This window comes from Leptidea sinapis, chromosome Z (genome assembly GCF_905404315.1).
Source record: "Leptidea sinapis chromosome Z, ilLepSina1.1, whole genome shotgun sequence".
NCBI classification, from domain to species: domain Eukaryota; kingdom Metazoa; phylum Arthropoda; class Insecta; order Lepidoptera; family Pieridae; genus Leptidea; species Leptidea sinapis.
In genome coordinates this window covers 11,697,708-11,715,532 of record NC_066312.1, presented here as the reverse complement: position 1 = coordinate 11,715,532, position 17,825 = coordinate 11,697,708, and the positions used below count along the sequence as shown (strand labels likewise).

At 35.2% G+C, this 17,825-nt stretch overlaps 1 protein-coding gene across 2 annotated transcripts in view; it reads right to left on the bottom strand.

Moving 5' to 3' along the window:
* Nucleotides 1–8,546: 8,546 nt before the first annotated feature.
* LOC126979047 (protein SCAI) overlaps nt 8,547–17,825 on the bottom strand; it is a 130,388-nt gene continuing 121,109 nt past the window's right edge. The window contains exons 3-11 of one of the 2 annotated variants that reach the window (XM_050828227.1): nt 15,004–15,101; nt 14,732–14,914; nt 14,148–14,501; nt 13,820–14,055; nt 13,108–13,296; nt 12,120–12,398; nt 10,576–10,746; nt 10,055–10,257; nt 8,547–9,557 (exon numbers count right to left, since the gene is read on the bottom strand). In XM_050828227.1, the coding sequence (XP_050684184.1) occupies nt 9,492–9,557; nt 10,055–10,257; nt 10,576–10,746; nt 12,120–12,398; nt 13,108–13,296; nt 13,820–14,055; nt 14,148–14,501; nt 14,732–14,914; nt 15,004–15,092 (1,770 nt within the window). In that variant the 5' untranslated portion in view covers nt 15,093–15,101 and the 3' untranslated portion in view covers nt 8,547–9,491. The remainder of the gene's footprint in view (nt 9,558–10,054; nt 10,258–10,575; nt 10,747–12,119; nt 12,399–13,107; nt 13,297–13,819; nt 14,056–14,147; nt 14,502–14,731; nt 14,915–15,003; nt 15,102–17,825) is intronic. The other variant, XM_050828228.1, reaches the window with a different exon arrangement.

Below are 17,825 nucleotides of genomic sequence, written 5' to 3'. Positions count from 1 at the left end.
AATATAATATTGAGCGTAAATTTATTTTTGGTTTGCATTTCGCGTCATCACTAACTGTAGCTCTCAGTTAAACTGAAATGGAAAATCTTTTAAAGAAAAATACATATATATATATATATATTAGGTAGCTATTTGTATGTTTCAATATATAATAAGACAACAGGTAATACGACATGAACGCCGTCCAAACAATTACATAACATATCGAGTTCGTGATATTAAAATTTGTATGTATATGTTGCCAAGCTGTTTTCTTATGACTATCGCTAACGATTATTTAATGAGAAAAATAAATAGGTCATGATCATAACATCTCTAAATCCAAGCCTGAGTTTCACCTTGTTAGAGTTTCATTTATTTTAGAATTAGAGATGAACACTTCTGTACTTTAATAGTAATAATATTTTTCTTTATGACAAGAGTTCAGATTACAATGCAGTGCCGCCCAAGATTATTGAGAGATTCTGAGCGGCACTACAACTGCGCCTGTCACCTTGATACATAAGATGTTAATTCTCATTTGCCCAGTAATTTCACTAGCTACGGCGTCCTACAGACCAAAACACAGTAATGCTTACACATTACTGCTTCACGGCAGAAATAGGCGCTGTTGTGGTGCCCATAATCTAGGTATCCTGTGCAAAGGAGCCTCCCTGGTAGTCTAATAGTCTTAAATACTAACTACTGAGCGCCCGCGACTTTGTCCGCAGAACAAAATATTTTTGTTTGTGCACCATTTGGAATTGAAAATAAATCACTGAATGATGAATACCTGGAGAAACTTGTCTCAGTACATCAGTGAAATCCGCTTGCAAATTCAGTTTTTCGATAAACAGACAATTTAAAAACTGTTTTTTTGCCTCGCTTACTGAAAGTAAGTAGTAGTAAATAATAAATAATAATACCTCGCTAGTATGTAAATACTAGCTTCATTTAGCAGGGGACATTTGTTCTAGGATTATCGCTAACCGTATCGTGCTCACATACAATCTTTTCAACAATAATTATTCTTAATAATTTATTATTGTACGCACCACTTGTGTTGCTTTAATTTACACGTGTACGTCAAGAATAAATAAGGAATTATGTCACCCATTTTCACGTGATTCATCACGTCAAAGTATGCAATGTGTTATAAAGTACCTCTAGTAAAAAATAAATGAAAAAAATAATAATAACTAATTATAAATTTAAAATATGTTCGTTTGCTCATCTAAAAGTGGATATTATCGTATACATGGTAAAAAGTTTATCTAGTCATAAGTATTTCAACCGAAAACCGTACCTAAGTATTTCCCCAAACATATGTATACAAATTAAAATGTTTCAATGTCGCAATGCACACTTTATTGAAAATAAAAACTCGATTGATTTCATAATTATATAACTGATATCTTAATATACTAATAAATAATTAGTAATAAACTTAGCCTGGCCAATTCATTCATCTGGTCATTTTTATATGATTGTTCATTAGGTTTTCTCATTTTGGCGCCAATACATTGTACAATAATTTGCGATATTAAAATGGAGTGAACCAAATCGCTGTGATTTCATTACACAAAGTAGGTATCGAGCCAAATGCAATTTTTTAAACTCTCCATACTCTTGATATTAGTAAAATGTTTTGTTTTAAAAGACTGCCTTTGTTTGTGACAGAATAATCTGGCCGTCCACGTAGTGTTGGTACGAAAAAGGTGATTAAAGCAGTAAGGGAAATACTTCGAAGAAATCCTATCCAAAAGCAAAAGATTTTATCACGGAGATGAAGACAGCACCCAGAACCATGTCGCTTATTTTAAACGATGGCTTAGGACATGCAGCCTATGAGAGACGTACTGGTCATTTCTTAACTGATAATTTAAAAAAGAATAGGGTGGTAAAATCGAAACAACTACTGAAAAACGCAAAGGTAGGTCGCAGAAAATTTTGTTTTATTTAAATCAAGTACTGTAGATGTCTTTGTTTGATTTGTGCATTTTACTAATTTTATAAATCAATGCGGCCGGATATAATTTGTCTGAAATTCATATACAGCGACAAATTATTTACCTCGCTTTGCAAATGTGTGTATAGTGACATGTCATGAGTACCAGATTAGCTACAGTGAATTAGGCGTATGTTACAGTTTCCCAGATTTTCGACCTTATTAGCGACAGTATTCATTAATATTGTGCAGGTGACATGTTCCAAGTCTATTATCCAATGATGCTCTGCAGTAATTAATTTAGGATATCGGCACAACTAGCCTCGATAATCCTTTTGTATGATTTTCGCTATTCCACAATTTCCGATTGCAACATTTACCTATATTGTGTTACTGTATTGTTAATAAACGATAGTTAAGTTATCAGAAATTTAAAATTATTTTTTGTCTATGTCACTATAGATTCGAGAAGTAATTTTAAACTTGGATTAACTTTACATTACGTTTATAAATAAGACAGTTTTTTTTATGGAATAGGAGGACAAACGAGCGTACGGGTCACCTGGTGCTAAGTGATCACCGCCGTCCACAATCTCTTGCAACACCAGAGGAATAACAGGAGCATTGCCGGCCTTTAAGGAAGGTGTACGCGCTTTTTTGGAAGATACCCATGTCGTATCGTCCCGGAAACACCGTACAAGGAAGCTCATTCCACAGCTTTGTAGGACGTGGTAGAAAGCTCCTTGAAAACCGCACTGTGGACCGCCACACATCCAGATGGTGAGGATGATATCCTAACTTATGGTGTGTCGTCCGAAGATAGAATTTGGCTGCAGGAATCAGGTTAAACAGCTCTTCGGAACACTGCCCGTGATAAATGCGCCAGACTGCAATACTCCATAGGTGACCGGACCTGTACAGCGGTAGAATGTTAGTCGGCTTGAAGTATTGCCGTGCTCTATTAAGGACGCCCAGCTTCTTCGAAGCCAATTTGGCTTTGCACTCCAGATTACCACGGAATTGGCAATCGCTCGAGATTTTGAGACCCAGTATTCCGATACTAGGCGAGGTTTTAAGGGAAGTGTTGTCGCAGAGCAGTGATACGATAAATAAGACAGTTACATGTTTTAATTAAAATTATTAATTTACTCTCTCTCTCTCTAGTCGTTCCCTCGTGACTGAGGATCGTGGTCATCAACAAGTGGTCCACAATTGGAGTGAACTATTTGTTTCCATCGGCTTTTGTCCATCGCAGCCCTCACGACGGAGCTAAACCTCGGGGACCTGGAGTCTTTTATTTGGACGGTCCATCTGGTAGGAGATCGGCCTCGGTCTTACTTTTTTTTATGGAATAGGAGGACAAACGAGCGTACGGGTGCAACTGGTGTTAAGTGATCACCGCCGCCCACAATCTCTTGCAACACCAGAAGAATCACAGGAGCGTTGCCGGCCTTTAAGGAAGGTGTACGCGCTTTTTTTTGTTATTAATATACATGCCTACAAATTTCTTATCAGGGACGTAATATTATTATTATTATTTTTTTATTTATTTAACCAACTAATGTATTGTCATCGGTCCTAGATAAATCTACGAAGTTTAAACGAAATCTGGCCGTTTAAAGTGGGTCAAAATCGCGCCCACATACAGATGAAACTAATATAAAGCGTGTAATAAAAGCTATGAACATGACTGGCATGGACTTAGACTGGAGGTTTGATTTCACTTAGTTAATAGGTATTTTATTATTGCATTAATTTCTTTAGATTAACATTTTTAAATTCGTTATATCATTTAAATGGAATGTCTGATTTGTAATAATTTAAAAAGTATTTTACTTCATGGGATAAGGAATAATACAGAAGTATGAATAATATGGTTTGATTGTAGTCACTTTTATCAACTTTTAAAATGTAAAGTAGTAGTTATAATGGTTTAACTACAGTAGTTGGACATAAAATGGTATCGCGGACTTTTTTGGGCATTTTTGTAGACATTGATAATTTCTGTATTAGTATTATACCTAGCTATAATACTGTAGAACATTCTTTTGTTCTATCGTTTCTACAGATTATTTTTCGCACCTTGTGTTATACTTTTGCATTTTTATTAAGGATCCCCATTTTTTTTTGAATGTGTAATATAACCTGATGTCACTCAGTGAATGCAGCTTTCTAATGGTGAGGAAGTTTTGACATCGGTCCAATAGTTTATGTGTGAAAACATTACAAATCTACATACAAAAACACAATTGTTTCCCCTTTATAATATTAGTTGGAATATCAAGATACCAAGACTCAAACAAAAATAAATTTCTTCAAGCTTATTTTATAACTATAAAAACATCTGTTGGTGAAATATCATTCCAATATTTCGTTACAATGTATACAATATGTATAGATTTAAATACAGCAGAGAGATGCTACTCTGTTTCTAGCTCCAATTTGCATGTCCGGAAACTATGAAGCGTATATTCTTCTAGGAACTTCAATTTATTGCTCTGATAAGATGGTGTATCCAGTGTACGACGGTGCACCACTTTTAGGCCAAGGTTTTGATAAAGTAAATGTTCATGGTATGTTAAAAGCGTTACGTTTATATAGCGCATGCATTCTCCACTCGTTGCACCAGCTTCTGAGTCTTGGTTAGCCAAGTGGGACCGTATACCGTATCCATATAGTTCAGCTTAGATAGTCATCGCTGGTTCCCGGTTCACTTCGCTTAACCAAAAAAAAATCATTGCCACCAGCGCCACTTATCCATCACAAACGAACTTTCAGGCTCAATTTACGAGAAGGCACTCCTGATAATTCTAAAGAGTTGAGGAACTCTATAAGAGACGATGTAACATGTTCAGTCTCAATAATATTGTTTACTGAGAGGTAATAGACAAAAACCTCCTCCACAGCTGACATTATTAAAATTGTTCGTTTATCTGGCCTACGGTCTCATTTGTCGGCGCCAAAATTGAACTTTCATACAAGTATTCTCGAGTATAATTATCGGCATTTTTATTTGTAAATTAGGATAATTATCGACAACTTGACAGAATTCACGTCTCAGTGAGATCATGCCGTTACTGTATGTTGTCATATAATCTTCTCCAATTTTTAGAAGAGCTGCTGATATTGCCCTACTTGAAAATCATTGCGTAGTTGTACTCAGGGGCGTGCATTGGCTTTCCAGCGCGGTAGGCACTGTAAGCCTAACTAGTCGTAGTTACGATTAATATTTAAACATTTAAGTTCCTGTTATAAGGATAAATAAAAGTTCACTAACCAACATTTTTCTGCCGTTCTGTCAGATTGATCGTGTTTTTTTAGCAAGATTTGACAAATTATTCAAGTCACCGTAACCAATATCATTCCACACAGTCGTCGTTGTAGAAAATACACAACAGGTCAAGCAGAACAATAAATTGGAATGGTGGCATCCAGCTAGCCAAGTGTATTTTTCGTAATACTTGGTGTTTAAATATCTCATAGTTTTAACTTTTTGTTGAGTTAAACTAATATTTGGTATTGTTCTATTAAGAGAAACAATTTTTATTTTATCTATGAACGAAATTGTGCAAAAGGATACGTAGGTACCTAATTTCTGTAAACAAATCGTATCTTCGCCACAATCGCGACACTGGAATTTCTCCATTATATTTTAATTCCTTTCTTGTTACTAATTTTAAACACAAAACACACAGCAACTTCTTTTATTCCCAATACAAATACTGAATATAATTAACAATAAACAAATCAACACAAAACAAATAACTAATGTAATTAGCTTAATAATTCACGCCCGTGATATAAAGTACACGAAAACACAACAACTAAAAAAAAGGCGCTGTTATTGTTGATTACTAAAAAATATATTTTTATTTCCGGAAATGTCATATTTTATATCTCACAATCATGAATCACGTCATGTGCGATGTCAAAACTCTTATGGGAGCGCAATAAGGTTGAAACTCGGACACTAAGCGAACGAGATACGTCATAATAATTACTCATAAATCATAATGTAGGTATAATTTCTTTCGTTGGTTTAATCCGTGACAGCTGCAAGGTTCAGTTCTAACTAACATAAGCTTGCCTACCCGAGAAGTGCCAAAGAAGTCAAATTGCGATGGTCATATTTAAGAACGATTAACATAGTCATTGTATATTTTTTGCTGTGGTCGTATAACCTTGACAAATAAATTTTGTAATAGAAATTCAACGTATTCTACTAGCCTTCAGTAGGCATTATCGGAACTGCCTACTATCTTATGGGAACGTATTTAGTATATCGCGTAGCGAAAAACTTACTGGTTGGGTGTTCAATAGAAGTTCGATTAAAGAATAAAAGAACTAAATTTATCTGAATTAACTTGGAATCTAGTGTAGGCATATTATTTAGAATCTAAATATGGAATGCACGCCCCTGTTTGTACTCACATATTTGATATGTTAGGGCGACAAAACTTTGTTATGGCATTTATTTCATCTGTCGATGTAAGCCTAGTAGTAACCGGCAGGTATTAAACACATCAGCTAAAAGTACCACCATTCCTCCCTTGATACCTTGGTTACTTTTGATATCTGTCATTGAGCGATCCAGGGCTCCGATTGTCATTTTGTGGGACAACGTAAATTTATGCTAAGACATTCATTGCATTCGCTGCTGCAACATTCGTCACTCATGCTCACTGCTTTTGCTAATGTTACAAATTGGCATATCCTCATGAGCTAATTCGATGAGAGCTTAAGAACCCTACTAAGTAGCGTAGCAGCTACTCCAGAGAAACCTACTCCAACAGCGAGTCCTTTATCTATCCAGATTGGAACATCCAAAAAATCCATCAAATCTCTAAAAACTTCCCTAATCCTTTGTGTTCTTTTCTATCCAAAATCAGGTACCTTATTCTTTTTGATTATTAGTTATCACTTGGTATTCAATCTTTTTAAGCACGATGATTATTATTTTTAGTATTGTTGGGGATATAAGCAATTAAATCGTTGATCTATTGTGCCCACTGCAAGTGCTTGTACGCACGCCCTAGCGATGACTATACTCATTGTGATGAGGTAGTTTAGAGATTTTTTTTCCCTTTCATATTTGGAGTTTTAATTTGTATCTAAATCACATCCTCCTGGCTTCTCCATCTCCATACAAGTCGACATTTTAAAACGCGAGAACAGAAATTTCTTTATTTCTTATCAAGTCAATCCTAAGCTCTTGTTTATCTCTGTACTGAATTTCATCAAAATAGGTTAGGTAATTTAGGCGTGAAAGCGTAACAAACAAACTTACATGAATATTTATAATTTTAGGGAAGTAGGCATTAGAAGAATAGTATGTTTGTTTTAAAAACCTACGTGTATTTCTCTCTTTCTTTCTATTATGAATAAATATTCATCAGTTAAGTTCCTAGTGGAGTTCCTATTAGGTATTATTATTCTAAAATAAAACACAGTGAATACATAGTAATTATAATTGGGATAAAGAGAAAGATTAACATACGTGAGATATATTGATAATAGATGTACTCTTTGCTAAAACCACTATTTCTTCCGAATTTTAAATTTGGAAAGTACAGTGATTGCTACGCGAAAGAGTAGTTTATGTGACTGTACATAATGCATTAAACACAAGTGTGGGTTTATGAAATGAGCCGAAGGCGAGTTTCTAACATCACACGAATGATTTGATGCCTAATTATGTACAATTACATACACTATCTACCCACATAGCATAAACCTCCATGATGCATTTAGGAACCGCATATTAGATCACCATGCATTTTAACCGGTTATGGCGGTAATGAAAAGTTTTCTGGTAGCTGTTATAGTGTTTTTTTTTAATTCAGAGACAAACTTGAGTCGACCCCGAGTATCATATCGTTCGATATCTTACTTACGTGCAACATTTGTTAAATTTTTTTGCAAATTCACATTTCATTTCGAACTAAACGTCGACTATTGTAATAGGTGTGAAATCAAATTAATTGTTTTTAAGAGATGTTCGAAATTTGATATAATTGATATAATTTGCGGTCATGTTGTTAGAGTTGTCATTATGTGCGGTTCTTGAATACATCATGGAGGGTTTATGATATTTGAGTATCTAAATATACTTAGAAGCACAGAAAGAATTTTGCAATAATCGTCGTACCGAGTACGGATTCTACTACACACTACAGATATTATAATGTTATTAATCCAATCTAATAATTTATATGCAGCTATTTAAATCAACGAAGCACACCCAATGCAATAAATTATTTAATTAGCGAAACATGTATGTCGATACGTACTTAACAATGATCACCCACTTATTTTAGGGTTTTCCGAAATTTTATGTATTAAGTATTTAAGAATAGCTCAGTTGAATAAGTTTTTACTTAAAGAAAAGAGATTAACAAAAATTATTCGCTGTCTGTTAGTGGTGAGTGTACTATAGTCCGACAAGTTAGTGCGGGACCGTTCCCCGCAACACCGCCCACTAGCCGTTGACTTCTTATTACCACCACCAAGCTGTCGGAATTTAGATTAAAATAAAGTTACTTCCTTAAAAGCGGCAAGAACAAATAAATATACGAGTGAACAAATTTGTATTTAAAATTTAATTAATCCTGCTAGGATTTTATATGGAATGTCTTTTTCCTTTTTTTTCTTAATAATCCTTACCAAGCAGTTAAAAAGAAAGAATTCCCTGTTTGACGAATATTTAAAGAACAAATGATATCGCAATACATTTGCTTCTCAACAAAGACCGATCAAACTGCTTCGTTTCAGTATCGCGAGTGAACATAAACTTAAGAGACTTCTGGTTGACTTTATTAAGACATTCCCGAGCATTTTATCGTAGGGTTTATTGATAAAATTGACTCATATTATATTGCAACTAAACTACGAACTATGTATATTTGATCGAACGTGAATTGTCATTTGAGAGCAATGTGTTGGTAATCCATTGAATACTACTCATTATAATTTAAATTTATTATAATAAATGCATATTATATTAAAACTAACAGACAGTCAAAAAGTCAATTTCAAATACCGTAACTTAAATAAGGATATTTTGATAAATTATAAAAAAGATTTACAAAAGAATTACAAAATAAAGTTCTACATAAAATTTGAGCTAGAGTGTTAGTATATTCTAAATGTTTTGAGATACAATTTCTTATTCAAGCGTTTACGTCTTGTAATAATAACATGGTAATCAATTTTAATATTTCTTTGGTAATTTGTGGGCTATATATCAATATTTATCATTTAAAGTATATAATAATAATACAATTCCAGATTAAAAGCTACAAATATGAATACTATAGGCCTTGGTATTCTTTAAGTCAAACTATCGATCCAATTCAATCGGGGGTTAAAGACGTTAACTATCGATAATCGTTAGCGTTTCAGAAAACTATTTATGTCAAGTAATAACGATTAAATTGTCAAATATAACTGTAACACTCTACCAGTAAGAGAAAGAGAGTAGCTGTGAAAGCGTTATATAAGTTTTACTTAGAGAAATCTAATAAGTAATTTTGAGATTGAAACGACTTTTAGTTGCCGGAGATCATTAGTTTTGGTCTCTCGGGGCAGGACCAGGCGCTTGTACAGGAACGTCCAAAAACTGACTTTTTACCTGAGAACAAAATGATACAATCAATATTAATATAATCGGTAACCATCAAATTGCACAAGATGGTGACAAACAAGTCATTTAAATAATTATATTCAAATTTATGTAAATATGTAAATAATCTGTCAGAAAGATAGTGTCTAGTGTTAGTTTGCGCATAAATGGGGGCGCTTCTAGCGTTCTGGCGTGCTTATAATCTTCGTAATATCTTCTTTAAATTATATAGAATATAGGATAACGCTAGAAGCTTACGATAAGAAAACTTTAATACTGCTCGCCACTATTACCTTCTATATTTTTACCACACGACAACATATACTTCATAGACTTTACAAAGCATACAATATGTGAAAAACTTAACATGATCTTTACATGGTGGTTTATAATTTAAGTTATGAAGAAGGCGAAGTTAGTACTACATACTAATAATAAACTGTTTGTCTGTTTTTAGTTCTGCAGTACATAAAAATAATTTGGACATTGTATTTGTTCTTGCTTACCCCTAGATGATCCGCAATTCTAAGTACAATCGCTACGAGGGTAGCATGAGACAACAGCTCGTCGGGAAGTGATGGAACAGAACGGACGAGATGGTTCCGAGACCTAAAGTTTCTGTTCAATCTCAAACTGCATTCGCAAAAGATAAACCGCAAGATTATAATCTTCAAAAAGTCGTCACCCAGAAATGCAAAGAAGTTTGTATCTGAAACACAACAATAGAATTTGTCCGAATGTAAAAATCATTGGTAATGTGAGTGTATTTCAAAATATAAATATTCAACTAGCATCGATAGCAAAAATTTAAATTACAATACAATACCGCAGAGAATGATAGTTAAAGTATTTATATATTTATTTTCTTTTCACAAGTTGCGTGTCATTCAGAGAAGAGCATGAATTATGCTGTTAAGTACCAAACTACAATGATACAGAGGGAAGCGTGATTATACTCTAGTTGGTAATTAATAAAATCAAGCAATATACTCATTAACGATTTTGAATCCAAAATTAAAGTACGTACCGATACGCACGCGTAGAATTAATTGAGCACACTGGAATAGGAAATCCAATACGAAACCGTAGCATGTGTTATAAACAGCTTCTTCGATAGAGTAGAGCTCACAAGATGCGCAGAAGCCCATTAAGGGATTGTGCAAAAATAATGTAAGAAGATTTCCTTGGTAGTTACGATCTGAAAAATGGTAATACTTTAGTAAGGTTTAGTGAGGTTTTTACTCTAAAATAGAAAAGAATTCATATACGATAACTTAGTTGTTTGTTTGTCCTGTCTGTCTGAAACAAAGGTAACAATTTGAATCATTGCTTGTGGACCTGTGGAACTGTGGACCAAATACACACTTTAGCAACTTTTAGCACCTAAAATATATTGATAGCAATATTATCTTCTCGTGAAAAATGTCATTACATTTTAAAATGCAGTATTTGCAATATTCTAGCTTATAGACAAACAATACATGCGAGAGAGAATAACATCTCTAGAGAGATATCAAATACAGCAAGATAGAAAAGGTAAGCGAAGAAATTCTTAGGAATGTTCCGATATGCACTGCGAGTACTGCACAGTGCTATCACTGTAGAAAAATTCGTTCCGTTATGGACTGCCAGTATACTGCCGCAGTACCCTAGGAAAACATATGACGTAATAAATCACCGCCATATTCTACTGTGATAACTGGCGAGGTAAGCAGTACTCGCAGTACTTTGATCACGTGATCAATCAAAACCACTCGAGTGCCTAACGTTTTATGAACAATACCTACAGTTTAATCCCAAATATTTTTAATTTGACAGTACTCCAAATTTTTTTATATTAATGAACTAGAAAACTTTAATACACTCATTTGAATGCTGCGGCTGACAGTATACCTACGGGATTTCGTTTCGTTTTAAATAATAACTATAGTATAACTGGCTATAAAGGAACGGCTTCCTACTAGCTAGGAGTATACTAAATTGACGTCACACTGTACAGTAATCGCAGTGCATATCGGAACATACCCGTTATTGTAGCCTATTTTGATGGACAAATCAATAACAGTCACTATGCTTGGGATCCGCTCCTTAGTATTTTAAATATTGAACCAATAGCTCACGCATACGCGTGACCTAATTGGTGACGCAATATGGGGCTGTCAGTTCGTCTATATGCTAGTATATTTTAAGTCTATTCATACTAACTGTGTACACTGTACACCTAGCTCATGAATGAATAAGTTCTGAGGTACCAAATATAGATGAATAAATACTCCATTTTTAGAATGTGGTTGAAGAGAGATATAAACAAAACGATTCTTAACTTCTTTCTTTATTTTTTTAATCTACTACAAATTGCGAGTTAGGTGAACCGCTAAGAAGAAACTGGGTAATTATATCATTATTCTAAAATTCGCTGACTTTTAAAATAATTCACTAGCAATCACAGCTACTGGTGGTAACATTAACCAAAATAACAAGTTTTAAATTCATTTTAATTAACAGAATAGAAAACAGACATAACTTGATAACTCTCAAAGTTTTGGTATTCCGGGTTCTGTATTTACATACCATTTAAACATGATGGCAGTTCTTGAGCTGAAAGCAGGATAACCAGCGGTTGATTAAAATGATGAGAGATGTTCTGCATCAGATGGGAGCAGTTGGATTCAATGATTATAAACAGAGGCCGTCTTGTAAACGGGTTTAAGTCCCCTGGATACAGCAATGCGTGATCTTTCCCACGGCTTATTGTTTGAGGTTGGCTGGCCCTGGACTCTCTAGAATCACGAGAGGAATCTCGTGTTGTTTCTTGTTTTCCTGATGTGATGAATCCTCCTTCAGAAGCTGCTGGAAAATATTTTGACTACAGCTCTATTTTTACTAGTCTAACTTAAATATAATCATTCATAAACTAGAGCTTAGATTAAAGGCAGAAGAAAGTAGCATCAGAATCTTATAAAAAACTACCTATAATTTAGACTTACTACACCGGTATCATTATCTCTGGACCTCCATAACGTCACATGGTCGCTTTGTTACGGTGTGCAAAACAAGCATAACTTAAGAAGGATATTATTATAAGTAAAAAAACAACGATAATTTTTTTCAGTATTATAGATTGATGTAAAGGTATTTTATTATGATGCTGATTATTATAATTATAATGATGTAAAATCATTTAAGGAATCTGGGTTAAGTAAGTATTTATTTTTCTGGCAGTACTATTACTACATAACAACAGAAACTATAGAAATTATAACAACAAAAGTCAAAACGGAACAATGAATAAGTAAAAAAAAAGCAATGATAGCACGAAAATAGCACGACATGGAACTAACGGTAATGAAACTGCAAACTGTACTGACACAACAGGACGAGCTCGAGGGGGTGAAAGGGGATTGAGAGGCTTCACGTTACGTCCAGAGATAATGGGACAGTGTATTGGCTTTTAATTAATATACAAAATTTATTTCAGCTCGTAATTGATAAATTGTTTTACTTAAGCTACTAGATATAAAATCCACAGCAAACACAAATTGTATAACTTGCCACTCACAATTACTGTCAGTACTTTTAGCTGAATTAGCAGTAGATCCATCTGCAGATATGTATAGCATAATAGCTCCATTTGGTGGTAGATCATTGCAACTGCTTGCCAAATAGACTAAAAGCTGTTGAGCCGATGGTTTGAATAGCAAATACTTATGCGGATTATCACGTCGAAAACTATCACCAGCTGCATATCCTTAAATATAATAATTTATTTGTTATTTTTGGCAATTTTCACTTACTAAATTATATTTATCTATTTCAATAACTTCATTACACAGAACTATAAAATATGATATAGAATAAGAGGTATCTTACAGGAAATGAGGTTGATGCATGCTTAGGGCTTTGAGATACCTCCATTTCATTCACAAGTTAGCACGGTGTAGACAAATATTAAAACGTTCTTAAAATTGACTTAAATTGATGAATTAGACACTGATTTTATCATACTAACATAGGACATTAACAAGATAAACAAGACTCGCATCCAGTACCACACACACACACACACACATACACGAATGCACGTACGCACGCGCGCGCGCGCCTGTATTAACCCGTGTTTAGTGAGTTTGCTAATAATCATGCCATAAGACTTCGGAAGCACCTAGCCTCTGCAAATGAGGGTATCCTACCGCTGAGGGTAGGGCACAAAACTTTCTGCAACCATATATTTTTTCAACTTCATTAAATGATTAGTATTGAGTTAGAAATACCTCTGGGTGTGGAATGGGGCGGTGGCACCTGACCTGGTGGTGGCACTTCATCATTAAGCATTGGAGGTGTAGGCCTTATCATCTCCCGCTCTACGGTATGCACAATTCGATACATGTCAATAGTGAGCTCAGAGAATTTCACTTGTGCATTACTGCTTCCTACAATAATGACATCTTGAAGCGAAAGGTGCATGTAGCCATTACGCTCAATATATGGTGTTTCATACGGATTTATCCTAAAATTTGATTTTTAAATTAATTATTTGCACTGGTCATGTAATGATCAGTACAATATTACTCCATTTCTGTGTAATCATAAATAAAATACCTATTTTTCAAATCGATTGCTGGCAATTCAGAATATATAATTTGCACTGCAGGTTCTACATCCAGGAAACCCTTTACTTCGTCGACAACTACGTTCCATTCAATTTGATCATCAGCATTGTAGATGGAGCCATATTCCACAATGTGGTTATCTAATTCACGCACAAGGTCATCCACTACTTTGAGTCGGTTCATGAGAAGTGCTACCACGATGAAACGAGCGTAGTATCTGAGTTTTTTGACCACAAGCTCACATCTATCTTCTATGAGAGCATGGGTATAATAGCGTCGCCCTCGTATAGCCTGATAAAATGAAAATGCTTCCCGAAGATACGCCGTCTCGCTGGTTCTGAGGCTACAAAGTAATTGAAACTCAATAATGTTTGGGGAATACTACAAATGTAAATTTGATAAACTAAGAAAATACCTTACAATCTCTAAGAAGACTCAAATTTAGAAAATAAAACATTGGTCACGTATTCAAAAAAGGCAACTATTAATAATTATGAAAATATATTAGATTATAACTTAGTCATAAATTAATAATTATACAAATGTAAATATGAGTTTGTTAGGTTGACTTACTAAAAGTGATAATACAGCTGGCCAATTTTTGATGCAATTTCGCCAATCTGCCATCGTTTTAATCCATATTTTCTATCTAAAAGATACCTATGTTGCTGTTGAAATTTCCATAGTTTGGTATAAACGTCGAAAGTTCGGCCGAAATATGACTGCCATTGCTTGTAACCATATTGTGGTAACTCTCTATAATGATAAATTAAATATATGTTCTAAATATGTACCAAAAATGCATTTTATACTAAATTAAGAGCATGCATGAAAATGTTACGCACCTCAACCCATTAAACAAAACTTTTGATTTTTCTAAGAGATGACAAAACTCAATTATAATCTTACGATCAGTTTCATCAGTAGGATTCATGTTGAAGCGCTGAAAAGAAATCAAAATGTTAGGTAGATCATCAATGTAAATAAAATGTTGTGCGGGGGCCATCTTGGATTTCCAATATGATCCCAAACTCATTATATACTACCTCGAAAACGTTGGAATCGTTATCTACATTGTTGGAATGCTTATTTTGTGCGGAGGCCATCTTGGATTTCCAAAATCATCCCAAACTCATTATCTTACTTCTACCTTATTACTACCTCGAGAATGTTGGAACCGTTATCTATATTGTTAAAATACTAATTTTGTGCGGAGGCCATCTTGGATTTCAATAATGATCCCAAATTCATTATATACTACCTCGAGAACGTTGGAATCGTTATCTACATTGTTGGAATGCTTATTTTATGTGGAGGCCATCTTCGAATTCCAAAATGATCCCAAACTCAAACAAAGTAAATTCCTTAGTAGTAGTGATTTCCAATATGGGCGTACGAAATGAACGTACAGTCAATTGCTTGAAAGTTATAAACTTCTTAGCTTACGCAATCAGCGTACTCTTTTGGGTGCAATGACATTGTACAATATTTGTCAAAATATATATGATTGCATAGAACTAAACAATAAACTTAATTACGCAGTCCCACGCTTAGCGCAAAGGCGGGCGGTGCGCACGCAGCGGCTGTATCACAAGCCGCGCTATCGCACGCACACTGGCGGTCGCGCCCCACTACGCAGATTGGTCGACACACATGACAGAATTTTTAATGACCTTGACATTTTCTTTTCAACAAAACCAAAATTTAAAAAGCAAGTAAATGATATTTTAAGTGATCAGGATTGATATATATATATATCGGCGCAAAAACACGTGGAGTAGCACGTGCGCTGGGTCCTATAAATACAGCCGCACGGTCGACACTCAAGTCAGTCGTGCTCGGGCTGTCGTACGGTACGGACCTCTCTGTGACGTTGTAACGCTGCCCGTGTAGTTTTCCTTAGAAGAACCAATGAGTGATCTTCAGCAAGAAAGCAATTGTGATGACAACAGTAATGACGTCACACCTTTTAAAAACAATACAGACGTTCTTTCCTCGTCATCAGAAGTGGGATACGACCTGATCAACTGCGACCAACAAACATCCAGCAGAAGGAACCGTTGGTAGATAACAATACGCCATTGGAAGCAGGGTCACAAGGACTGCAAGCATACCCATAGTATGGAAATCAGAAGGGAGGGATACCAAGTCATTTCTTGATGGAGACGATGCAGAAAATGTCGATGCACTTATGTGCTTTATCTACCGAAGCGAAGATAAAGGATTCAAGTCTACTTTATTTGACTGGAACGAGTGCGCTGCAATGCCTAGTGCAGAACGAGAGTTTGATGTCAGCTCGTGGTGCTGCAGTATGGCACCTGTACATGCTTATTTACGTGTTGACCGTATCGGCGGAAAATGAAGTACCCTCTCACCGAGATCAACCAGACGAATATCTTTTATAAATCCACGAGGGAGTCCTACGAGAAAAGTGCCTGAAACGTGGTACCTCTGGCGGTGTTAGCTTAGGGTAACAACGTCATACATTTGTGATAACCACGTTTGCTTGATATATCCATCAGAGATACCGTTGGGACGCCTTGTGGAATCGTGAGTAGACACGTAGACGCCACAGATCCGTATAAATATCTGGAGAGTGGTACCACTGAGCTAATCATGTCATAAACTTGGATAACCACGGACCCATGATGTATCCACAAGAGAACCGTGGACATACCGTTGCGAAGCCTTGTGGAATTGTGATTAGACACGTACACACCACAGATGCATACAAGTATCTGGAGCGTGTTACCTCTGACCTACTCACGTTGTGCTAACCACGGACTCTTGATGGATACACAATGTGAACAGATTTATTCTATAATTCAAAACATCCTGATGAAAACCTTTTATTAATCTACGAGAACTCTACGAGACCCTCCGAGATCCTCCGAAAAGCCTATTAAAAATTTTATATTTTTGCAGTTCAACGAAACAGAACTCTACGAGACCCTCCGAGAGCTCTACGAGACCCTCCGAGAACTCTACGCGAACCTCCGAAAAGCCTCTTAAAACTTTATATTTTTGCAGTTCAACGAGAACTCTACGAGAACCTATGAAAATCTCCAAGAACTCTACGAGAACCACTGAGAACCCTCAGTTATAATTTGTGTTTATGTAACTAAAACAAAGCAACTCAAGTTGATAACAGATGCACTACTCAGAAAAACTTTCTATACTTGCAGGTCAACAAGAACCTTCGAGAATCTGCAAGGACTCTGTGAGAACCTCCGAAACCTCTACGAGAATCTCCGAGATCTCTGCGAAAAACTACCAATCCTCTACGAGAATATCCGAAAACCTCCCAATTCTCTAAGAACATCTTTGAGAAATCTACGAGAACACTCAATCCTCTACGAGAATCTTCGAGAACTCTACGAGAACCTTCGACAACCTACGGCTCTCTCTCGGCCTAACTCTTTTGTTTAAATGTAAAGTAATTTTATAAATAACTTAGTTTTAAGACATCTAATTTTATATTTATTTCCTCCTTTTGTATGTACATATTACTATAGTTAATGTTAAACTATGTTATTCATCATGTAAGATACTAGAACTATAAAATTAACCTGTGGATAACGGTGCGGGGTCTCACTAAAATTAATTTAATATTTACTATACTTTGATATTGTAAAATGTATTGTGCGAACTGTGTGTTGTCCCTAAG